Raw genomic sequence first — 26485 nt, forward strand, 5'->3', positions numbered from 1 at the left:
CAGGGCGGGGGACAAGGTCTTCACCTAGACCTGTCTCAAAAGCCCCGCCTCCATCCCCGCATGGGTTTTGATTTTAACCTCCATCCCTGTTTCATATCCTCCATCCTCGATCCAAACGGGGCAAGGCAGATTGGGGCCCTGTTTCCCCTCGGTTCACTGTCATCTCTAAAGAAGAATCGGGGACGAAGCGGGGATCGAGGATGGGGACAGAGCGGGACGGAGAAAGCGTAGGTCCATCCCAACATAGGTTTTGATTTTAACCTCCATCCTCGCCTCCATCTCCATTTCATGTCCTCCATCCCCAATCCAAACGAGGCAAGGCAGGGCAGAGCCCCATTTCCCCCCGGTCCACTGCCATCCCTAGTCGAGACAGAGGGTGTTTTGGTACCGCCAGCAACCATAGTGGTTGTCGGCAGCTGGGACAAAGGGCACCACCTTTTGTCCTGCCCCTCTTTCTCTCTTCCTCATTGAGAAGAGGCATCGACAGCTGGCTGTCAGTAGTGAGTTTCTACCCACAACCTCTCTCTCTTTTCCCTTTTCTAAAGCTCTCTCTATCTCCTTCTCTATTACGATGCCGGTAGCCATGGTTGTCGGTTTTCTATCTTCGAACTCGCTTGCAGCCATGATGACCGACCTCTTAAGAAAAATAAAAAGAAAAGAAAAAATAGGAGGGAAAGAGGCGATTATCGGCGATGGCATCAACGGTGCTTTGGCGGCTGCCTCCCTTCCTCTCTATCACTCTCTGCAACTCTCTCTCTCAATCGAATGGGGGCAACATGGTGGGTGAGGATAACCTCGCCTCCCACCCGACGATCGTGGGGGCAAGGTTTATCCTCACCCCTTTCCCGTGACGAGTGAGGGAGATGGTTGAGGAACCGTCTTCCTCATTCATTCGGGACTCCTTTTTTTTTTTTACCTACCTTTGGGTTTTACAGAAAGGAGAAAAGAACAGTAGAATATGTAGAGGTACGGCCAATCAGCCCTGCAAAGTAGTGTTGCTAACGAGAAGTGATGTTCAATATGCACTAAAGGTAATGTGGCCAAAGGAGGATATATGCCTTGGAGGCAAATACACGCAGCTGACCGCCTATTTACTGTTAATCATGCAACTCAAACACAATCCACCCGCTCCTATAGTATTCTTTTAATATAATTTTTACACTATTCCTAAAAAAAAGCATTTAATAACTCAGGTAGCTTAACATATTCCTATATTCTTCATGCACGCATTTTATGCATCTTGTAGTTAAAACAGTTACGTTCTAGATGAATGCATGCATGGAAGCAAATGAGTATCACAAGTGTACATTTAACCCCCCGCCCCCCCCTCCCTCTCTCTCTCTCTCTCTTGCATGAGCACAATTTTGTAAATTGTAGCTATATAGATGCGCACATGCGAAGCCTCATTGCACACAAAAATACACACCACACAAGCGGACTTTTGGAAAATTATGACTATAAACAAGGATGCTGTATTGATTTTTTTTTTTCTATATATTCTCTGTTGCCAATAGATTGATAGCCACACCCCGCTGAAAGACCCCACATACAAAAGCTTGAAGGAGTGATACATGAAGATAGTTTTATGGAGACAGAAGGCATAACTCATCATCCTCATCACTGTATGTATCATAAATCGGTTCAGCAAATGATGGATCATCATGCATCTCCGTGTCCTGTTCTTGTAAGCTCAATTCATGTGCATTAGGTGAAGCGACTTCACTTGCATAAATGACACTATCAGCATGCATCTCCACTTTGAAAGAGGTAGTTGATCTCACAGCCCCAAAGAGTGCATCTGGCCGATGTTTTCTTGTCTTCTTCTTCACTCTTTTGTGCCAACCACGAAGTGACTCCCTCACATTTTCAGAGATCAATGCCTTCTTATGTTTGGATCCCATCTATATGAAAAAGAAGAAGAAATAAGCAAAACCTAACGAGGATTACTGAATCCTGTAAAGAAATAACAAGTTCACAAACACAATGCCACAAAAGGTCTACAAATGTGCACATCCACAAATACAAAAGTCACTTATGGGCCAAATACAAAAGATCCATAACACATAAACCTCACAAAAAAAAGCAAGAGCACATATAAAATAAAAATATTATTAAAAAATGCTTAGAACAAGTATTATTCAAGAAAGAGTCAACAGCCCCTTTATATACAATTGGGGGGCATTGGGGAGCTCCCAATATAGTCGTTGGGAGCTCCCCAACAGTCATATTTATAACCGTTGGAGAGCCCCTAAACAAAGTAAGAAAATAAAAAGATAAAAAAGCCCAACTGTCCTTAATAGACAGCACCTATTACACATAAAAAAGACCAAAATACCCCTGATCATATACCCAAATTACATAACCAATATATATATATATATAATATATATATATATATATATATATATATATATATATAATACATTTTAACAAATACAGATTCAGATATAAGTGCACTAAGCATTGAGAAGGTGTTTCCATAGATACTTCAAATTCATTAACAAAAGAAATGGAAACTTGGTAAACTTGGGGATTCATTCAAACATAAAAAGAGTCGAATTGCAAATTCTAACCTGTGTAATGATCACATAAAGAGGAAATATGCCGTAGCTACACCAGAATTGTACAAGAACCCTGCAATTGTCAGTGCACACATGAATTTTTTTTCCATGTAGCAAAGAATTTTAAATTGAGAATCACTTTACATGAAATATTCCTGCATACTACAGCCTTCAGTCATGATATTCATGCAAGAGACCTAAAACCATAATTGATAAGTTGCTGTTAAGCCATTTCAAGAAGCTGTGGAAGACGATGGTGAACCTGTTTGGCCAGAGTAGGCTACCAAAATGGTGGAATTATAGAGGCACTCATACCATGGGGAGGGACCAAATTCAAGGACAAACAGGTTTATCAAGCATGGATAATAGCTTTTCAAGTGACAGTCTGAGATCTTCGAAAATTTAGTAATGATAGTATTTTTAGAAGCTTGGAAGTTGGAAAGAAATCATGTGATATGTTTCAACTTGGTGAAGGAACAAACGATGGGAATTTTGCAGGACTCAGATAACCCAGTTGCCATCAAGTGGAGAATGATGGGGAGTCAGATGGGTCAACCTCCAGGATGTTCAGTTAAATGTATGTAGTGTGCATAGGACTAACTGGTATATTAGATACATAATTAGAGATACTAGAGTACTGTTTCTAGTGCAGGGTGGGTCAGCTTTAGAGGAACAGTGACAGATAGCAAATGGGAAAGATGGATCAAGATCCTTCGTCTTATTCCTAGAAACAACAAGCTCTTCTTAGAAGTGTCTAGGGTAGTCAGCACCATTTCTAGGGTCATTGAAGTCAAAAAACCAGTGTTATTAAAAGCGTGCCTCAAGGCGCAAAAAGCGCGCCTCGCCTCAAGGCGAGGGCCTTTGTGCCTTGAGGCGCAGGTATAAAGTGCAAATGCCCCAAGGCGTGCGCCTCATACGCCTTGAGGCGCACGCCTCAAGGTGAGGCGTACACGCCTCAGATTTTTGGTCAAATGAGGGTCAAAGCCCTCATTTGACCAAAAATTAGGTTTTAAATTTAAACAACAGGGCCCCCTGACCCTAATGTTATATTTTCTGAGAAACACGCAGTTGGGGGCCTGTTGTTTTCTGAAAAACAGAGAGACGAGGCGACGAGTTAGGAGGAGATGAGTTCGGGGGCCAAAAATTTGTTTGGGTGTATTAGGGTTTGTTGTCGGAGAGAAAGGAGGAGACAAGTTCGTTCATTTGAAACACGTAGTTTGTACATTTTGGGTAAGTTTCACTTTTTCCCCATTCTTGTTCTCAGTTTGTATATTTTGTTTTTTCTTCGACTTGTCTTTCCATCTTTTGGACAAAGCATTGGTTCACAAAATAGGTTTTTCATCTTTGATTTGCAAAGGATGAATGGACTGCAGCCCTCTGTCCAAAATCTCCTATATAGATTGTGCTCTGCTGGTCATCTTTTTAGGTTTCTTTAAGGTGTGGGATAAATGCCCTACTTCTTTTTGAGTGTTGATTATGAGACTTTGTTACTGCAACTTTGGGAATCCTCTTTAGGTTTTTAACATTAATTATTTTTTGTTTGATTTATTCAAGTTTATTAGCTTAAATTACTTAAATTAGGCTTTTCTTTTGATTTACTACGGCGGACCTTTGGTCCAGACCGTTTTGTCAAGGGTGCTTCTCATAACAAAAAAAAACTTAGTGGGTCCACTGGCTGGTCATCATCCTAAATCAATTCTTAATGGTTTTTATCTCTTTTAGTAGTCAGTTGAGCACGTTATTGTGGTGACAAATTTTTTTTTTTAAAGTTGTCAGTCATTGAATTGATTTGGCAAGCCATGCACAACTTGCTACATTCGGTTGAGGAAGAAAAAAAATCAAAAGATATGTTGAATCCATTGAATTGATTAGTTGTTAATGCTAACATGCATTTTCTAATTATGTCCATATGATGTTGTTAATGCTAATATGCATTTCGTTGTTAATTTTTTATTGAATGATATTGCGCATATTTTATTTCTTAGATACTTACATAGATCAAGTTATTGCATTAATGTTACTTTTACATGTTAATCTCATATTTTTTTTGTATTTATTTGAGATTTTTTATTTTTTATTTTTTATTTCTTGTTGGTTGTTGTTTCATCAATAAAGCAATTTTTATTTATTTATAATTTTAGATATTTTTTATAATCTTTTTTAAGTTTAAAAAAAAAATTGAGGCTTACGCTTTATGTCTCGAGGCTTACGCTTCGCCTCAGATTTTGGTGGAGCGCCTCGCTACGCCTCAACGCTTTTCACAACACTGCAAAAAACAGTCTGTTAGAACACACGGTGGCAAAAAACAGGATTTTGGAAAACCGAGATTCCAAGCCTAGAGGCAGATTCTTAAGCTCACTATCTTTAGAACTTAAATTGCCCAACTTTGAGATTTTCGAAAATACAAACTAGGTTTGTTTGCGACTGGGTTCCCAAGATACAACTAGACTTGTACCTCAAGAGCATCACTGCTTCACAAGATTAGGTGACCTCTCTCACACGTGAACTCGCAAGCCAAACAAAAGCAAAAGAATAGAAAGACAATTACGAGAATAAGAAAAATTGATAATCCAAAAAGATAAAAAGAAGGGTTTTTATGGAAGCAGAGCAGGTCAGGCCAGACCAGTGTTGTGAAAAGCGTTGAAGCGTAGCGAGGCGCTCCACCAAAATCTGAGGCGAGGCGTAAAGCGTAAGCCTCAATTTTTTTTTAAACTTAAAAAAGATTATAAAAAATATCTAAAATTATAAATAAAAAAAAATTGCTTTATTGATGAAACAACAACCAACAAGAAATAAAAAATCTCAAATAAATACAAAAAAAATATGAGATTAACATGTAAAAGTAACATTAATGTAATAACTTGATCTACGTAAGTATCTAAGAAATAAAATATGCACAATATTCATTCAATAAAAAATTAACAACGAAATGCATATTAGCATTAACAACATCGTATGGACATAATTAAAAAATGCATGTTAGCATTAACAACTAATCAATTCAATGGATTCTGTTGAGACTAAGATGTTTTTAGTAAATAAGTTTTTCTAAACAAGAGGTTATTTGAATCTTATTCTTTAATGAGGGACCTGGGTGTAATTTTGTTCCTTGGACTATCTCTATTTAATATAGAGATTAGCCCTAATTGAAATGGAAGTTCTATTATTCTCCAGCCGTCTCTCTCTCTCTCTCTCTCTTTCTCTCTCTCTTTCTTTCTCTTTCTCTCTCTCTTTCTCTCTACCTCGGTTGCTGCGCATCTCACCCTACCTTCAACATGGTATCAGAGCCACGTACGGGCTTGGGTGCCTGAGTTCGTGTGCCGCGGCTGAAATAGCGTGAAGGACATCAGATCAGCAGTTCGTCTGAAGTTTTTTTTTTGGAACAGCGTGGGACAGATCTGATAACAGATCTGCAATCTGATCTCGGTCATGATTCAGATCTGAAATCAGATCTACACGTTGTAATGAAGATCTGCAGAGGTCGTAGACCAGATCTGATGGTTACAGGTCTTGATGTTGTGATGAGGTATGAAGTGGGTGTCGACCAAATCTGAGAGTCGCTGATCTGCATATCGTGGTGAAGACCTAATAAGGGAATCAGATCTGATAGTATTCAGCTTGAAGTACCAAAGACGTTGTAGTTGCTGAGATCTGAGTGTCGCTTGTGGTTGCTGAGATCTGATCAAGAAAGAGAAACAGATCTATACCTTGGCTGAGTTCAGATCTGATTATTTTGTGGAACATCGGAGAAGATCTGAATTTGCAGTTGCTAGCAGTTGACCAGATTTGCAAACAGTAGACTGCGTGTGGGTTTGTATCACTTCAAGACTGATTTCGCAAGCTGGAGCAACAGGCTGATATCTGTGTGTTGAAGTCGTGGCGTTGACGAGATTGCAGTCGGTGGTGATTCTGAGATTGTCGCATGGTGTGGACCAGATCGGTCTTCGTTGCAGGTATGTTAAAGATGTTGTGATTAGATGTAATCTGGTGTGGTCGTGAGTTACTGCAGTTAATATCGTTGTGGTGCTGGTGATCAGCAGCCTCTGAGTTGTCGTGTGTTGTTGTTCATATGGGCTGACGTGGTTATGTTAAGCCAGATCATATTCAGATCTGATATTTGTTTTTGGTGTAATTGAAGTCGTCTACTGCAGACCAACACCTAGGTTCCCAACTTGATATGCTTGCTCAAATATTGATTTGCTGGAGTATATGCATCTCAATAGTTTGATGAGATCATCCAGAAAGTTGTGTAGTTGTTTGCATCTTCTGATCATATCTATGGTGGTAGTGAGTCATTTGGATCATATCTATGGTTGAGGTGATCTTGATTTACAGCCTATAGTCATCCTTGGTTGAGGTGAAAGGTTTTGGTCAAGTTTCTTTAAAATTATATTTGAAGTTTGGATCTGAACAGTCGAAGGTCGTGTTTCTCAGATTTCATTGGTGAAGTCAAAACTTGATATAGTCGGGCTTGTTGTTGATTGTGGGTATGTGCGTGTGGTTGCTCCTGCATTTTGTGAATCAAGCCCATTAGTTTATATTATTGCTCAAGTGGTTAAATCAGATGCAGATCCCTCCAATGATTGTGTAACTCTTAGCAGGGCTGAATATGACGAGCTCCTTGCTTTACGATCATCCAATTCGAAGTCTTCGGTTGCGGAGGTTGTGTGTGTTAAAATGTATCTCTCTTTATGTAAATATTTATATATATATATAAAGAGAGATACATATACATATATACATCATGTATATATGTATATGTATCTATCTTTATATATATATATGTAAATATATATGTTTCTTTTTTCTTGTAAAACCCGCAAGGGTATTTTAGTCATTTCTCTTTTGCGCATATTCATAATTATGAATATGTTGTAATTCTTTTTGTATTTTTTACTTTTCTTCTTTTTCTTTTCATTTTTTGTCTTTTTGATTGTTGACTCAAAGTCAACTTGGAGGGCTCAACACTAGCTGTTGAGCCTCTCCAACGGTTAGAATTCTAACTGTTGGAGGGGCTCCAACAGCTAGTGGAGCCCCTCCAAGGCTCCTTTTCCTCTTATAAATAGGGGAGTTCCCCCTTTGTAAAAAGCACTACTTGGAGCTTTTGTTCTCCATTCTTCTCAATAAAATTCTTTATATTTTGTATGCCTTTGTGCATTTGAGTTTCTTTATTGTACCTTTGTGTACATTTGTTCTAAGTGTTCTTGTGCATTTGTGCACATTGGTGGTGTTGTGTTTATCGCACACTTTATCTCATTTTTTAGATATTTTCACAGTGTGCTCGGAAGGTGATGGCCTATTAGCTCAAGGTGGTAGGTGGGTCATTTATTCTAGAGCCTCTGGTCACTTGTGCGAAAACTCGAGCAACTTTTTGAGTTTAAAACCTGTGATAGGTCAAAAAGGGGTACGTCTTGCTGATGGTAGTTCTTCCCCAATTGTAGGGCAGGGAAACATGTCTATTACCCCTACTCTTCAATTGTCGCATGTTCTTCATGCTCCTTCGTTTCCACAGAATTTATTATACGTCAGTCGAATGACAAAAGAGTTGAATTATAGAGTGATTTTTGAGCCTATGGGATGCACCTTTCAGGACTTGCTGACGGGGAGAAGGATTGGTGGTGGCTATGAGGAAGGTGGTCTGTATTACCTTCACCAACCAGAGGTTTCGGCCCACTCTGCTGTTACATCATCCTCAAGTCCTCTATTGTGGCATCATCGTTTGGGTCACCTTCCAGTGACAAAACTTCGTCGTGTCATTCCTCATATTCCTCCCTCAGTTTCTTTTCAGTGTGAAACATGTCAATTGGGAAAACATTGTCGAAGTTCTTTTTCCTCCAGTCAGAGTCCATCAAGTCAAGGATTGTTTGATCTTCTTCATGTAGATGTGTGGGGTCCGAGTAGTATTCCAAATAGGTCTCAATGTCGTTATTATCTAGTCATTGTTGATGACTTCTCGAGACTATCGTGGGTGTTCCTGTTAAAAGATCGGTCTCAAGGTCCTGTCATTCTAAAATCTTTAATTGCAGAGATAAAAACTCAATTTGACATACGTGTTAAAATTGTTCACACTGATAATGCTCTTGAGTTCAAATCCAAAGACTTACTTCAATTCTACTTTGTTAATGAGATTCAACCTCAATTTACATGTCCCCATACCTCCCAGCAAAATGGGGTGGCTGAGAGGAAACATAGACAAATCCTTAATGTTGCTCGGTGCCTTATGATTCAATCCAATATGCCTGCTACATACTGGGGCGATGCGGTTTTGACAGCCAGGTTTCTTATAAATCGCATGCCGTCAAGTTCTGTAGAAGACCAGATCCCAATTCAAATTCTTCATCCAGAGGCTCCTCTCTTTCCGATTCCCCCTAAAGTTTTTGGATGTGTGTGTTTTGTGCATAAGCTGGGTCCTGATCGAGATAAACTTGTTGTGCAGTCTATTAAATGTGTTTTCCTTGGGTATCCTAAGAACCAAAAAGGATATCGTTGCTATGACCCTATATCTCATAAAGAGTATGTCAGTGCGGACGTTACCTTCTTTGAGTCTATTCCTTATTTTTCGAGTACTACTCCAAGGTTACAAGAGAGTCAGGGTGATGTTTTTCCTCTGCCAATTCCCCCTTTTCCTTTAGAGTCATTCACTCTGAAGCCTGTGGCTCCATCCTTTGGGGAGTCTCGATACAGAAACCCTCCTATAGTGTATACTCACAGTTTACCACCTACCTCCATGCCCCCATTATCTCCTTCTCCTGAGGCAAGTATCTCTGAGCATATTGAAGTTTCTGCTATTGATGAGGATTTTCTTATTGCTCTGCGAAAAGGGAAAAGACAGTGCACCCTTCATCCCATTTCTCAGTTTGTTTCTGAAGTTAATCTTGGGGCTTCTATGAAGAATTTATCTCGGCTTTGTCTGCCTCGTCTGTTCCGCTTCATCGCAGTCAGGCTCTATTCGACCCCAAATGGATGCAAGCTATGAAGGATGAGATGGATGCCCTATGTTCTAGAGGCACTTGGGATTTGGTGGATCCTCCATCTGATGCAGATATTGTTGGCTGCAAATGGGTATATACCATTAAATATAACTTGGATGGGTCAATTGAACGGTACAAAGCCCGGTTGGTTGCAAAAGGGTATACTCAGACTTATGGTGTTGACTTTTTTGAAACTTTCTCCCCAGTTGTTCATCTTGGCACTATTCGTCTTGTTCTTTCTGTTGCTGTGCACCATGGATGGCCCTTGTTTCAGTTGGATGTCAAGAATGCCTTTTTGTATGGGGATTTGCATGAAATTGTCTACATGCAACAACCCCCAGGCTTCGAGGTTCAGGGGGAGTGTAATAAGGTGTGCAAGTTGAAGAAGACTATTTATGGCCTGAAGCAGAGTCCAAGGGCATGGTTTCACAAATTATTTGAGGTAATGTCGAGTTTTGGCTTTGTCAGGTCAACTTCAGATCACTCCTTGTTCATCAAGAAAACCAGTGCTGGAATTGTTGTTATGGTGGTATATGTCGATGACATCATATTAACAGGGAGCAATGCCCAAGATATTTCTGCCACAAAAGATCATCTTCAGAAACACTTTGTTACTAAAGATCTTGGTCACCTACGATATTTTCTGGGTATCGAAGTTGCAAGAAACAAAGAGGGCTTAGTGTTGTCTCAAAGAAAGTATGTGTTGGACTTATTAAAAGAGACTGGAATGCTAGGAGCCAAGCCAGCTAATATTCCAATGGATCCCAAAACTCACATGTTCGATGAGAAGTCTGAGTATGTGGACAGTGCCAACTTTAGATCCTTGGTGGGTAAGTTACTATATGTGACCGTTACTAGACCTGACATTTCATTAGCTGTGAGTAAAATCAGTCAGTTCATGGACAAACCTATAAAAGTTCATTGGGATGCAGCTATGATGGTTATTCGGTACTTAAAGGCATCTCTTGGTAAAGGTCTGTTGTTTAAACGAAATCCATCTTTGGACGTTGTTGCTTACACTGACGCGGATTATGCAGGATCTGTTGAAGATAGGAAGTCAACATCTGGATTTTGTGTGTTTGTGGGAGGAAATCTTGTTACCTGGAGGAGTAAGAAACAAACCGTTGTAGCCAGGTCGAGTGCTGAATCTGAATACCGAGCAATGGCCCAGACTGCAGCTGAGATTATGTGGGTAAAATCAGTCTTGACCGAGCTTCAGGAGAAAGTATTCCTACCTATGTTGATGATGTGTGACAATAGGGCTGCTACATATATTGCCAACAATCCAGTATTTCATGAAAGGACTAAACATATTGAAGTTGACTGTCACTATGTTCGCGACTTGGTTCAGGCTGGGTATATCTGCACCGATCATGTATCTTCCGAAGATCAAGTAGCTGATGTTTTTACCAAAGCCCTGGCAAGACCAAATTTCTCAAAGTGTTGTGACAAACTGAGCATGATTGATATCTATGCTCCAGCTTGAGGGGGAGTGTTGAGACTAAGATGTTTTTAGTAAATAAGTTTTTCTAAGCTAGAGGTTATTTGAATCTTATTCTTTAATGAGGGACCTGGGTGTAATTTTGTTCCTTGGACTATCTCTATTTAATATAGAGATTAGCCCTAATTGAAATGAAAGTTCTATTATTCTCCAGCCGTCTCTCTCTCTCTCTCTCTCTTTCTCTCGGTTGCTGCGCATCTCACCCTACCTTCAACAGATTCAACATATCTTTTGATTTTTTTTTCTTCCTCAACCGAATGTAGCAAGTTGTGCATGGCTTGCCAAATCAATTCAATGACTGGCAACTTTTAAATCTTTTTTTTTTGTCACCACAATAACATGCTCAACTGACTACTAAAAGAGATAAAAACCATTAAGAATTGATTTAGGATGATGACCAGCCAGTGGACCTACTAAGTTTTTTTTTGTTATGAGAAGCACCCTTGACAAAACGGTCTGGACCAAAGGTCCGCCGTAGTAAATCAAAAGAAAAGCCTAATTTAAGTAATTTAAGCTAATAAACTTGAATAAATCAAACAAAAAATAATTAATGTTAAAAACCTAAAGAGGATTCTCAAAGTTGCAGTAACAAAGTCTCATAATCAACACTCAAAAAGAAGTAGGGCATTTATCCCACACCTTAAAGAAACCTAAAAAGATGACCAGCAGATCACAATCTATACAGGAGATTTTGGACAGAGGGCTGCAGTCCATTCATCCTTTGCAAATCAAAGATGAAAAACCTATTTTGTGAACCAATGCTTTGTCCAAAAGATGGGAAGACAAGTCAAAGAAAAAACCAAAAAATTACAAACTGAGAACAAGAATGGGGAAAAAGTGAAACTTACCCAAAATGTACAAACTACGTGTTTCAAATGAATGAACTCGTCTCCTCCTTTCTCTCCGACAACAAACCCTAATACACCCAAACAAATTTTTGGCCCCCGAACTCATCTCCTCCTAACTCGTCGCCTCGGCTCTCTGTTTTTCAGAAAACAACAGGCCCCCAACTGCGTGTTTCTCAGAAAATATAACATTATTGTCGGGGGGGCTGTTGTTTAAAACCTAATTTTTGGTCAAATAAGGGCTTTGACCCTCATTTGACCAAAAATTTGAGGCGTATACGCCCCGAGGCGTGCGCCTCAAAGCGTATGAGGCGCACGCCTTGGGGCATTTACGCTTTATACTTGCGCCTCAAGGCACAAAGGCCCTCGCCTTGAGGCGAGGCACACTTTTTGCGCCTTGAGGCGAGGCGCGCTTTTAATAACACTGGGTCAGGCTGAACATGAGCATTTTTGCTCATGCCGACATCGTGGCCATCCGATTTGCATTTTAAAAAGCTCAAAAGTCAACAAAACCACGTGGCATTCATCCAAAATGCAAACAGACGGCCACGATGTCGATATGAGCAAAAACGCTCATGTTCAGCATGACCTGATCTGCTTCCGTTTTTTATAGACTTAGGAAGGCTAAAAATGATTTAGGAGATAAATGAGATTAATGGCAACAAATCCAATGTTTAGAAAATTGAACAAAAATGACCTTGAACGATCACCCACCTTTGACCAACGATCAAGAACCACCAAAACCGCCCAACCGTCACAAAGCCTCATAAACACCATTTAAATGTTATTTAAAAGCTTTCAAACAGGCCAAATCATAGCAAGAAATGGAAAGTGAAAGTTGGATTGGTCAAAAGTTAAGGTAGGCTCGGTACGGTTAAAACGAACTTAGGTGTCTCTGATGTGCCTTGCACCACTGCGAGCGTGCAAAGTGCATCATCAAAGCACCACATTGCGCTTCAAGCACCTTAACGCCCTTACGCACACATGCACGTGTGTGCGCGATTGAGCGCGTCTGTGCATTGCGCAACAATGTCTGCAAGCCACCCTAAGACACAATGGTTTCCGAAGTATAAGATACAAAGAAAAAAAAACTATTTAAACCACCAAAAATTTCTCTCTTAGATATGGGACTAAACACTTTTCAAAGGTATTTTGGTGGGAAGTAATAAAATGCACCAAAAAACTTTATAAAGGATATGTATTTTTCCATCATAAAATATAATATATTTGGTACTTTTTCCAATATAGTCAAGTAATCAAAGTGTTTTCAGAGCCCAAAATGGTCACAAAGATGTTTGCGCGAGTGGCTCATATAGAGCAAGATCACCACTGGAAGGACAAGTCTCCAGATTGGACACCATGTATTTTGTAATTGTATATGCATTGACCATTTGTATAGATAAGTAATACACTGGTAGGTATCTGCCAAACCCCAGCTTGACTATCGAAAAAAAAAAGCAAACAGAAAGAAAGGGACCTTGCATAATATTTTGGCTGTACAAGAGTAATATAATTGTGATCAACAAAAAATCAGTTTTTTTACCAGTTCCATGTTGAGGAGTCTGGAGATCTAGAGATTCATTTCAGCTAATTAAACCTTCTCAAACTGTTTCTTTTCAAGAACCAAAAAGATTTGTGCCAGAAGAACATATACTAAGAACAAAAGGCCTTGGATGGGAGATGGATCTTAAAGTGCTATTCCACATCACTTTGACCCTTTGAGAGACTGTATATGACACATAGTGAAGCTTATCTCAACCGAAGACAAAGGAAATTGTTGATGCATCTGTTAAAAATAAAATTGTATCCAAATACCCAATAAGGGTATTTTTGTCTTTTATCATATAGTACAGTCCACTAGGGACTGAAATGTAATTTAACATTATAATAAATAAATAAACTGTCATACAGCTTAGGCACAACACAACAGTCAAAAATACGACTGTTGGGCACAACTGTCAAAATATGACTGTTGGGCAGCAGTCCAACTAGACGTTGGATTGCCACCCAACAGTCATAATAATGACTGTTGGAAGGCAGTCCAAAGAGCTGGACTGCCTCCCATGTGTTGGAGTGAGGCTCTATAAATAGAGCCTCACTCTCTTGTTATTCCTCAATGCTTTTAGAAGCATTTGAGGGTTTTCTCTAGAGTTTTTTTCCCATCTTATAGGATTGTATGCCTCTTGTGCTGTTTGGTATTTTTATCTCTTTTGAGATTGTATTTGGTCCATTAGTGACCAACTTTAAGTGAGTTTATTAAAGCCCTTTGTTGGCATTGTGTTTGTTTCCCTATTGTTCTATTGTACCTTGTTTCATTACATGGTATCAGAGCGAGGTTCTTGAAAGAAGAAGAATCTCGTGAAGGAAGTGTTCTTCGATCATTGATCATTCCCTATCTCCTCTAGTCTAAACTCAAGTATTCATTATGGGAGAAAGAGAGTTCGCCACCGTCATCACCTACAAACTCAATGAAAACAACTACTTGATGTGGGCGACGGCTATGGAGAATCATATCAAAGGAAAAAAATTATGGGGTTTTGTTAGTGGTTTTACTAGTGAACCACAACTCAAATTGACTAGAAGAGAAAGAGATCAAGTCAAAGCCTTGTCCGAAGAAGAAAAAGAAAAAGCCTTGAAAGAATTCCAAAATAAATTGAAAGATTGGGAGGCAAGCAATGCACAAATACTCTCATGGTTTATAAATACCATGGAGTTCAAGATCGCCACCAATATCATCAAATTCAAGAAGGCATGTGACGCATGGAGCTTTAAGAAGTACTTTTATCCAAAAGGATATGGCTAGACTTTATTATCTCCAAGATAAGGTACGTAATTCAAAACAAGGAGATAAAAGTGTAAGAGATTTTTATGGTATTTTATCTCCTATTTGGGATGAATTAGCCATGTTAGAACCAAAATGGGAAGGTTCGGCTATTGATATGAGAAGGACCCAAATCGAAAGAGAAAATCTTTTCTCCTTTCTTTATGGCCTTCGACCGGAATTTGAGCAAGTAAGATCTTCCTTACTTCATAGGACCACTTCTCCTTCTATAAGTGAGGCCCTTGCTCAAATTTGTCAAGAAGAGACAAAACTTGGAATGCACAAGTCTAATGATGAGGTCCTTGCAATGGCAAGGCCCGAAAATTTTGTGAAAACATATAAACCACCTCACTTTGAGAAGAAGTTCAATGGAGAAGGACACAATGGAGGAGGATACAAAAGAAAAATTATTTGTCATCATTGTAAGGAACCCGGACATATAAGACCGAAATGTCCCAAATTTAAAAAGGTGGCCGCCTTAAGTGAAGAACCTCAAGAATCAAGAAAAGGGGGCAGCTTCAATGAATTAAATCTTGCTCAAATAGCAGAAGTCGTCTCACAACTTCTTAAGGCTGCACCTTTTACATCCGGAGCTGCCATCTCTTCCTCGTCTCCTCCAGGTAAGACATCTTGGATTCTAGACTCAGGTGATTCTTTCCACATGACTCATAATGAGTCTCTATTATCTGATTGCACTAAATCATATTTTTCATGTGTCAACTGCCGATGGTACCTCTTTAAAAGTCAAAAGCTTAGGAAACCTTGATGATATTTCAAAAAAAATCTTTGTTCTAAAAGTGAGAATCATTCCCAAACTGGATTTGAATCTTTTTTCGGTCTCTCAAATTGTTGACTATGGTTGTAAAGTATTCTTCTCATCTAAGGCGTGTTGGGTGCAGGATCTCCAGTCAGGGAAGCTGATTGGGCAAGGCCATAGACGAGGAGACCTTTACTACATGGATTTCATGTGTTTACCAAAATACTCGTTTTGTAATCATGTCAAAGACATTAATATAGATTTTTTGCATAAAAGATTAGGACACCCAAGTATATCCAAATTATCTCTTTTTCCATTTTTGGAAAAATTTTGTAAAGATAAAAATTTTGTATGTGAAGATTGTATACTTGGAAAAATGCAAATGATACATTTTGGGTCTAGAACCTCTGTGACACATAAAATTTTTGAATTAGTGCATTCGGATGTGTGGGGTCCCGCCCCTGTTATGTCAAAAGGTGGTTATTCGTACTATGTTACATTTATAGATGATTTTAGTAGACATACTTGGATTTACTTTCTAAAACTCAAATTCGAAGTTTTTTCATGTTTTAAAAACTTTCATAATCTAGTTAAAAATCAATTTAAAACAAATATTAAAGTCTTCCGCTCCGACTCTGGGGGAGAGTTTCTTTCAAATGAATTTCAATTATATCTAAAAAATCATGGAATTGTGCATCAAAAATCATGCCCTAGGACACCTCAAAAAAATGGGATTTCTGAAAGAAAACATCGTCATATCATTGAAACTACTAGAACCCTACTTATTTCAAAAGAAATTCCAAAGCAATTTTGGGCTGAAGCTACCCTAACCGCAGTTTATCTGATAAATAAAATGCCTTCTCAAACTTTGGAAAACAAGTCTCCTATTGAAAAACTCTTTAAAATTTCTCCTGATTTAAAAAGGCTAAGGGTATTTGGTTGTAAATGCTTCGTGCTTCTTGAAAAATATAGCAAACTCTCTCCTAAAGCCATAGAATGTGTCTTTCTTGGTTATGCTGATAATAAAAAAGGATATCGATGTTATGATAAAACAAATGATAAACTCTATGTTTCTAGAAATGTTACCTTTCTAGAAAATGACAGTGGATTTGATTTTGAAGTTCCTAAGAAAGAATCCGAGTATGCTTTCTTATTTGATTTATTACCCAATAAAGGTATTAGTAATGATATTGAAACCTTCGAGTCTATTAATGACTCAAGTAGTGAACCATCTCAAGATCTTCTTCAATACTCTAGACGAAATACTGGGGAGCATCCATGTGCCCTTGACAGATATAATCAATTAACAAATACTGAAGAAACTAGTGTTAGAAGGTCAGAACGAACACATAGGCCTCCAAGTAGGTTTGTCTCATATGAATCCTTCTTACCAAACTATAGGGCATGTCTTCTAGCCATTCATTCCTATCATGAACCATCCAACTATAACGAGGCCAAAAATATAAACGAATGGGTTGAAGCCATGAAAATTGAATTAGATGCATTACACAAGGCTCACACTTGGGCAATTCAACCTCTTCCTATCGGAAAGAAGACAATAGGGTGTAGATGGATGTTTAAAATTAAAACAAAAAGTGACGGGTCTCTTGAGAGATATAAAGCAAGACTTGTTGCAAAAGGATATTCTCAAGAATATGGTATAGATTATGAAGAAACCTTTGCCCCAGTAGCTCGTATGACTACAGTTAGAACTCTAGTTGCTATAGCATCCATTCGAAAATGGCCGATATATCAGTTAGATGTTAAAAATGCATTTTTGAACGGAAACTTAAATGAAGAAGTATATATGGATCCTCCCCCTGGTCTGTCTATTGAAAAAGGCATGGTCCTTCGTCTTCAAAAAGCCCTATACGGGCTTAAACAAGCCCCTAAAGCATGGTATGATCTGTTCAGTGGTACGATATTAAAACTTGGATTTAAATCTTGTTACACTGACATTGCTCTTTTTGTGAGATCTACAGGTACCTCATTGATCATTCTTCTTTTGTATGTTGATGATATGATCATCACAGGGAATGATCAAAAGAAAATTGAAGATATTAAAATTTTGCTTAAAAAATCTTTTGATATGACTGATCTTGGTTTTTTGAGATACTTTTTAGGAATTGAAGTAGCCTACTCACCAAGAGGATATATTTTATCTCAAATCAAGTTTGCAGCTGATATTGTTTAGCGTTCAGGAATCAGGGACACAAAATATGCTGATACTCCTGAAGTAATAAATGCAAAAATGCGAGCTGAAGATGGAGTATTATTAGATGATCCAACCCCTTATCGACAACTTATTGGATCGTTGATGTACCTGTCCATTACAAGGCCAGATATTGCGCATGCCGTACATTCTGCAAGTCAATTTCAACATGCGCCCACAACCGTCCACATGAGTGCAGTATTAAGAATAGTTCGATATATCAAGAAAACTATATCTAAAGGACTATTCTTATCCTCTTCCTCATCTTTAAGTCTTATTTCTTACACTGATTCTGACTGGGGAGGAGATCCCAATAACCGTCACTCAACTACTGGCTTTTGTGTGTTTTTAGGTGATTCTCTCATTTCTTAGCGATGCAAAAAACAACAGAAAGTGTCTTTATCCTCTACGGAAGCTGAGTACAGGGCAATGGCTACCACAAACACTGAAGTTGTGTGGATGAGAGCACTACTTTCCGATATGGGTGTTGATGTCTCAGAACCTTCAAATCTATGCTGTGATAATAAAAGTGCCATCTATATAGCCAGCAATCACACATTTCACGAGCGAACAAAACACATTGAGATGGATTGTCACTATGTTCGCGAAGAATATTTGAAGGGGACCATTACATTGTCATATGTCCAGTCCGAATTTCAGATTGCAGACTTCTTCACCAAAGCTCTTCCACTACCTCAATTTTTGTATCTTCTTAGCAAACTTTCGGTGATTTTCCCATAAGTTTGAGGAGTGTTAAAAATAAAATTGTATCCAAATACTCAATAAGGGTATTTTTGTCTTTTATCATAAAGTACAATCCACTAGGGACTAAAATGTAATTTAACATTATAATAAATAAATAAACTGCCATACAGCTTAGGCACAACACAACAGTCAAAAATATGACTGTTGTGCACAACAGTCAAAATATGACTGTTGGGCACAACAGTCAAAAATATGATTGTTGGGCAGCAGTCCAACTAGACGTTGGACTGCTACCCAACAGTCATAATAATGACTGTTGGAAGGCAGTCCAAAGAGCTGGACTGCCTCCCATGTGTTGGAGTGAGGCTCTATAAATAGAGCCTCACTCTCTTGTTATTCCTCAATGCTTTTAGAAGCATTTGAGGGTTTTCTCTAGAGTTTTTTTCCCATCTTATAGGCTTGTATGCCTCTTGTGTTGTTTGGTATTTTTATCTCTTTTGAGATTGTATTTGGTCCATTAGTGACCAACTTTAAGTGAGTTTATTAAAGCCCTTTGTTGGCATTGTGTTTGTTTCCCTATTGTTCTATTGTACCTTGTTTCATTACAGCATCTTGCTCTACCTTTGAATATAAAAGCTGCATTGGAAAATGTAAAATCTAGTGCTAGATTGGTGATTTAAAACATCTCTTCTCAGGGTTGCATTTTCATAATAGGAAAGGATTTGTTAGGAAATTGTTGTTCTAGTTTAGTTGGCTCTCTCTCTCTCTCTCTCTCTCTCTCTCTCTCTCTCTCTCTCTCTCTCTCTCTCTCTCTTGCAAGAAATTAAAGCATATAACAAAAATAATTTCAGATCTGTTACATTGTATAATAAATTAGTGTTCTAAAAGACAAACAAACTTTGGCATATCGTTGTGTTAAAGCCATGGACAATTAAATCATAGACAATATATTATACATAGTTTCATCATGTCATGTACAGTATATTATTCATCAGCTTTGTAGATGTCTTTTAATTTGTAAATCATGCATGGCATTCGTGCCCATATCAGAGGTGCCCCATTATTCCCAAGACTTGCAACACTAGGCTGAAATATTTATTCTTGCATTCAAGAATAGGGAAAAAAGTAGTTCCAAGGATAGTAAAACTGTACTTTGGTTCTTTTTCAGAATGGAAGATTAGTGATAGTATACTAGTCAAGCATCTGTGAACTGTGAAAGACACAAGGAAATATTAATCTGCAGACATACCCTGATGCTAAGCGAGTGACTAGGAATGCACCATTCTTGATGAAACAGGAGGAGGACCTTATTTCCCACTGAAACAGATTAATCAACCCTGTAAGAATTGGCTAAATGCGCAGCATAACTTATACTATTGACTGTGGCATCAGTAACTGAACTCAATTATAACACCCATATGACATGTCCCAAAAAAAGTACAATAATCTAATTTAACACCTAAATCAATGAATGTAAGTATGCCCAGTTTTGCTCTAAAGAGATCAATACCTTGAAAGCTGAAACCATATGAAAACTGGAAAAAGATAGTCCCAAGAAAGTTGAATACAAAAATCTTGGAACATTTTTAAACTATCTAAGCTCTTGTTTCTGTCAAACAGAACAAACAAATTTCTAGAATGCCAAGGACTTGTTGTGCAATACTACTAGCTTGTATCAACAGTAACTATATTTCATGAATATTAATTGGCAAAGGACATTTTGTTGATGACATATAAAGCCCCGGTTGGAAAACTTGTGACTCTGCCTCAGACCAGCGAAGTTTGAGTGATTAGCTTGGGTGTGATGATTAAATGACTAAGGTGAGTTATGGTTCTTTCCTTTAGTTTACAAAAAGAAGAAATAATTATAACAGCGATCATAATGATAATAATATTAATAACAATAATAACATCAACCTTATGCAGAAAAAAGAAAATACTTGTTAACTCGGTGCCATAGCATCTAACTAAGCAGACACAATTATCCAATGCAAGAAGTGAGGGAGATAGACAAAATGGGTTTTATTTTTATTTTTTGTCCTCTTCAAATGGCAAATGGGTCATTTAATCATTAAGCTCTACTAATCTTTAAACTTCTCAGTTTTCCTTTTGCTTAAATCTTAAATAATGTCTAATCAATTAAAACTCAATAATAGTTTATAGCAATAAAAATAACAATAACAAGAGTTGTAAGTGGGTCATGGGTATTGGTTCCGATAAATGTAAATATATATCCAAGATCGGTAAATGGAGGGGGGTTACATAAGAGCCTTAGGGTGTATTGTCATTAGTAGAGGGTGCTTACAAGAGGGCAACAACACTACTGCAAAATTCAAGAGGGCAACAACACTATGGTAGGCCTACTTACACTTGAAGATGCTTTGTCACATGCTTGCCACCACAGGACATTGAAAGTGGTTGAGTTAGGCACCTTAACAAGAGTGTTTATGATTGCACTTGGAACAAATGTTGTAGATGTCCTAACACTCAGTTTCCCAGAAATTGGTATGACTGCAAACCTGTCTCAGAAAGTAAATGAGACATTGGGCTTGGAGTATGCATGAATGGAATGATAGAGAAATCAGATGTAACTAAGATAAGCCAACCAGAATTCTACATTCCATGCTTACTGGCAGCTGAGAAGCTTTGTGCTCATTATTATCATTCAGATTCCATTGAGGCACAGTCGCATTTAGATTCCATGACCGTGCAGACTCTAGCTCTTGCATTGCTTCATTTTAAGCCTGCATCAGAGTTCTTCCCAAAGATCTACTACACTCTAAGTCAATTGGTAAGATGTCCAACTTGCAAGACCAATTGAGTGTGGGGACATATGCTATTCCCAGTTCATCATGGCCATTACCTCACTGCAATTGCTATGTTTTCTTTTACACCTTGTGGATAAGGTGTTTTTTCAAGGGGATTGGAGTGATAGCAATAAAATGGGAATGTGAACCTTAGGGTGTATTGTCATTAGTAGAGGGTAAAATGAGAATGTGAGTTTTGGTCATTAGGGTCACTAGGAAGGGCGTATAAAGAGGAAATAATGTGAATTGTAAGGTGTGGAATTTTATCAAGTGAATTGAATTGGAGGCCGACCCTCCCTCGAAGAAGGGTCCTCACCTTCTTCATCATCTTCATCTATCTTCCCCAAATCTCTCTCTCTCATCCCCAATTTTACACATTCTTCACTGTTGAGGGGACCATTCTTGATAGCATCCAAAAGGAGTAATATCAGTTCACACTGTTCATCCAAGTCAATATGAAACCCAAAGAATTTTGGCCAGACACAAAACTTATTTCATCATGACAGACAAAAAATAGGTTAACCAGGACTCTTCTCAAGTCAAACAGGTTTAAATAAAGCCTCACAAATCTTGGCTGAAAATGAATCTGCCAAAGCTCCTGATATATACCCAGGACTTTGCCGAAGTTGACTCTGCCAAATGATGGGTTAAATTGGCAAGTAAGCATATTGTGATAGGAAGTCAGCTTGATTTGGCAGTGTTTATGAGCTACTTCAATTTTGTAGATACATGTGCACTGAATATCATCATGTGGAAAAAGAAATCTTGGTTACTTGTGGCTCCAAAAAAAATTCTCCCAATAAAGCCAGAAATGGACCACTTTGATACATGCTGGAATGATTTTAACACCAATGCAATAAAACAACCCATACAAACTGCATGAGCTACTACAATTGCTCCTAATATTCGAGTTCCAATGCTGTGTGCACCTTTATTGTTGACGGCATCACTTGACACTACACTTAGAAATTGCAAGCAGAAGACTTAGTTGTATATATAGGTGTATGCAATAGTATATGTTTTTTTTTTTAATGTATATGATCATTAGTCACATAGTATACATTATAACTCAAAAGCACATTTATGATACAACAAATACCTGGCCTTCTCAAGTTCTTGTAGTAAGATTGCAACAAGGACCGTTTCCATACTTCATATCACGTGATGTTTTTTTTTGTCTAGAAATCACTGAAACCTGAACTATATTCTTCAATTTCATTTATGGCACTGACATCTAATTCTTAACATATTCCATCTTTGTACGAAAAAAGGGGTTTATGGTTTACCATATTATGCAGCAAAAGAATTAATAATAAAATATTATTATTAATCATGTTCTGTTTGGTTAACAATAGAATTTGAGAATAAAAGTGAAGTCCTCAATCTATAGAAAAATCCTCTCAGTTCAGTTGAAAAACCTACAGGTAAGCTTCTCAAAAAGAGTTCAATTATATCCAGAGAGATGTAACTTGATGAACTTCCATAAACCACAAAAGAAAGTTTGGCTCATTATGGATGATTCTGTATGAAGATTAAGAAAACCCCTGAAAACAGGCTGAGATAAGTATTTGGTCAAATAGTCATCATTAAACCTTGCCTCATATGAAGAAATTTGGTAAAATGCTCATAATGCCCATCTTTTTATGAAGTACATGTGTATCCACTAGCTAGATACACATTTCCAAATTTGATCTTGGAGAGAGCATGATAGATAAATGGTTGGAATTTTCAATGCCATATGATCAATTATTTGTACAATGCCGGACACAGAGTTCTTACCAGGGACCATATAAATGTTGCCATTTCAAATGCATTCTGCATATAAAAAAAAAAATTGTGTAAGCCTGTTGAGACAATTTCAGTTGAAAGACATTAGCTCATGAGTTACCTGGAAAGAAATGAACTGTATTAACCATAAGAGCAATCTGGGCTTCCCAAACCAAAAGAGTCCATCACGTGGCCTAGGTTGCATCTCTATGAATCCACTATTTGATGTTACTATTTCCAGTGCTAATTGAACCACTATGTGATGCAATTTTGTACCCACTAGGAGGATCAACTTTACCAGTAAAAGGAAGGAAATAGCAGAATGGTCAGTTAAACTATGTGCATGGCAGAAAAATTAAATCTATATTGTAGTTTAGACTAATTTAAAACAACAGAACATGATTGACTTACAATGGCAGGTACGAAAGACAGCCAGAAGTATATGTTCGTCCCTGACCAATTTAACAACTAATAATTTTTGCATCAAATAGATAAAAAGAAAAACATTGCTTGATGTAGTCAGCAAACATACATTTCATTATTTTCTCAAAAGATTTTTGCTGGAAAATTACCATGGAAATTCAGAAAGATGCACAAAATAGCAAAAGTCCAGAGAAGCCAACTGCACAAAATTCACCCAATAAAACATTCCTTAGATTACCACTTCAAGCTGTGGTATACAAATATTTGCAAGGAAAATTATCAGTGGACTCAGAATAGTACTTTTGGAAATTGCAGCAATTAGCTTGGCATGGTAACAGAAATTACAAGAAAAGTTATTTCATATGAAAAGAAAGACATGTCTGTATGCATGAAAATCTAGTAAGGTTGATAATGGGACGTGAATATAGCTCACAAAAACAAGTGCCAAGGACAATTTGTAGCATTAAATTAAGAAAAAATCCTGTTTAAAAAGATATTCCAGATAGCAGCTACATAACAGACCAAAGAGTTTTAGCTCTGCAACAGAAGCCTTGATTGACAGTAGATTATATTCTTCACTCAACACTCAACACAACACTCAACAGAAAAGATAATCAATCATTCCTAAACTAAAATTAAAATGGAAAGTTTAAATCATGAGAAATAAGCTGGTTATCATACCTGAGCCCAACTATATCACGGAATTCATCCTCCATGCTTCTTAACATATAATTGTGAAAATTATATGTGAGGGTTAGATTATGTTTCTACAATCAAATTGATTAAGATATAACTAACTTGACAATAAGAAGAAATAATGATAAAGTGCTCATGTACCAAAATTTTGATCACTAGTTGGAAATAGGATTGCAAAGAAATAATTTGCATCACATGAGGAGAATCTGAATTCTTTAGAAATGCATTCAGAAGTATGCAATGCAAAAGAACTCACCATTATGAAACCTACACGGAGTGCCATGTAGTCCGACTTCTTTATGGAACTCCAGAATTGGCGGAAAAAACAAAACTGCACAATAAATTTAAGCTTTTATGGATGAACAAAATGTGCATGTGGAACCAGCATACACAAAGTACACAAATAATGCTACATCTAGTGAACCATCTTTGAAGCCTTAAAAGAGAAGAATCCACGAGTTTTTTTCTTTTTTTTTTGTTGGAAGTAGAAGGACTGCACTCAAAGGTCTTTTCTTGGTATGTAGACACTATTCAAACTCTTGTACATACTAGGCATACAAAGGCTGTTTTTTCCCTTGATTATGTTATGTGTTTTATTGTTATTCCCTCCATGAAGCCTGTTTCTTAGGACAATAACATTCCAGTAGCTTGTGTAAGTGAATCACCAAACAACTTTTTGGAGTAGCTAATTTCATAAAGAGGAGTCACAAGTCATCTTTTACTAAAAGAAACTCGTTCAATATTCTGTCAAAATAAATAAAGAACGTTTTTTTCATGCACATGAAAGCTCCACATACCAGAACCAAAGAAATCACAAGGAGAGAAACCAAAGGAAAGCACAGAATGTTGTAGTACCATCCAAACCAAAACTTTGTTCTTACTCCATGGATGTGCTGTATGATAGAAGACAAAAGTGGATTGACGACTAAGTCCCATCTTCTTCGTTTCAGCTTCTGAAAGAAAAAAAACCATAAATAAGAAAAAAACAGCCAAAAGATGATTGCAATAGTGAACATATAAGTGAAATCCACAACCATACCATACAAACATGGAAAAAAACAAAGAAAACTAAGCATGCATTACATAGAAAAACTAAATGTACAGAAATGTGGAATATGAATAAATTATGAGGTGAAGAAAGAAAAAACAGAAAAATAGAAAAGCTCCACATTGCCATAGATATAGAACCAGCAATAAGGGTAGAGGAACCTCACCTATTGAGTTTTCGACAGTACCAATTTTTGCTTGACTTTCCCATGTGCTCCAGCTGTAGATCTTCATAATTGAAGAATTTTAGCCTACTACCCTGCAATTTATACATCTTTGCCAGATTGGCTAAATAGGGATAGCATAAAACCGACCTTTATCATGGCCAGAGCAATGGATATGCAGCAGTATATGACATGGGTCATGCCAAGAACAAACAAGAAATGGTGTAACTGGACAAGGCTTTCATAAGAAACAAATGGTTCATGACCCTGCACCATAAATCATCATAATGTCATATCCAAATGCTAGTGAGGTGGAATAAAGTAATCAACCGGTGGAGATAGAAAAGCATCAAAACTAAGATAAAACTGTATGTAAGACAATGGCACCAACATCACAATAAGTTAGGTGTTTACACATCCTCTTCTTTAAGGTGGCTGAGAATGAGATAACAAAAAAGAAAGTTTCTTGCATATTCACAGAAAACACCAACTAGTTCACCAGTATTCAGTTTATAGAAGAAGAAAAAACAAAGCAAGAGAAGTGTTGAGAATTGTCTACCACAGGACAGACAGCTTGTTGAACGAGTTCCCTCTCCTTCCTCCATGATTCAGAAAAAGAATGGTTCGAAGAACGCAAACTGGTGTCCATTAACAAGCGTTTCCCAGCGGTCTCACTCTTTCCATAATCATCAACCGAACACATATAGAATCGACTGCTGAAGACTGAAGATTTCACACATATTTCAGAGACCCACTTTGCCCACTGGCCCAGAAGCAAAGAAATAAGCCCAAACACCATCAACTCTGTTACCCAAAACCCACAAGAACAAAAAGTCAGGTTAAAACTTTTGTGGGTATCTCAAATGCAGAAGACAAAACCCATAAAAATCATGAAAAGAACACCACGACTCACCTTCTTTAATCTTCTTCAGCGCTTCTAGGATGGCCCTCCTTTTGGTTTTGAACAACCACTATCACAATAAAAGACCAAACGAAACTTCAGATACAATAGGGAAGAAGCATAAAACAAGAAAAGGAGATGGGTGGTCTTTTGCTCTTCTCACGTTGCCAAAAATATGAATCAGCCATTGGGCTAAGTACCCAAGTGCAACCAGGATGGTGGTGACCGTTGCAATAGACCATGTAGGAGTATATGCTAGTGACCTCCCCAACTCAACCTGCTGCTGCTGCTGCTGCTGCTGCTCCAT

The 26485-nt window shown here is 37.9% G+C and overlaps 1 protein-coding gene across 1 annotated transcript; it reads right to left on the bottom strand.

The window, feature by feature from the left end:
* Window positions 1–1583: 1583 nt before the first annotated feature.
* On the bottom strand, window positions 1584–26485 carry LOC149817843 (MLO-like protein 4). Its single transcript, XM_089986098.1, has 15 exons — window positions 26342–26485; window positions 26191–26248; window positions 25837–26081; window positions 25428–25544; window positions 25281–25341; window positions 24922–25019; window positions 24323–24397; window positions 24052–24137; window positions 23520–23569; window positions 23359–23399; window positions 23069–23239; window positions 22960–22995; window positions 19623–19690; window positions 2574–2634; window positions 1584–1901 (listed from the first exon to the last, which is right to left on the bottom strand). Exons 1-15 carry the CDS (start codon window positions 26483–26485, stop codon window positions 1584–1586), a joined length of 1629 nt encoding a protein of 542 aa, XP_089842224.1.

Source organism: Nuphar pumila, chromosome 13 (assembly GCF_984573655.1).
Source record: "Nuphar pumila chromosome 13, dmNupPumi1.hap1.1, whole genome shotgun sequence".
In the NCBI taxonomy this organism is placed as follows: domain Eukaryota; kingdom Viridiplantae; phylum Streptophyta; class Magnoliopsida; order Nymphaeales; family Nymphaeaceae; genus Nuphar; species Nuphar pumila.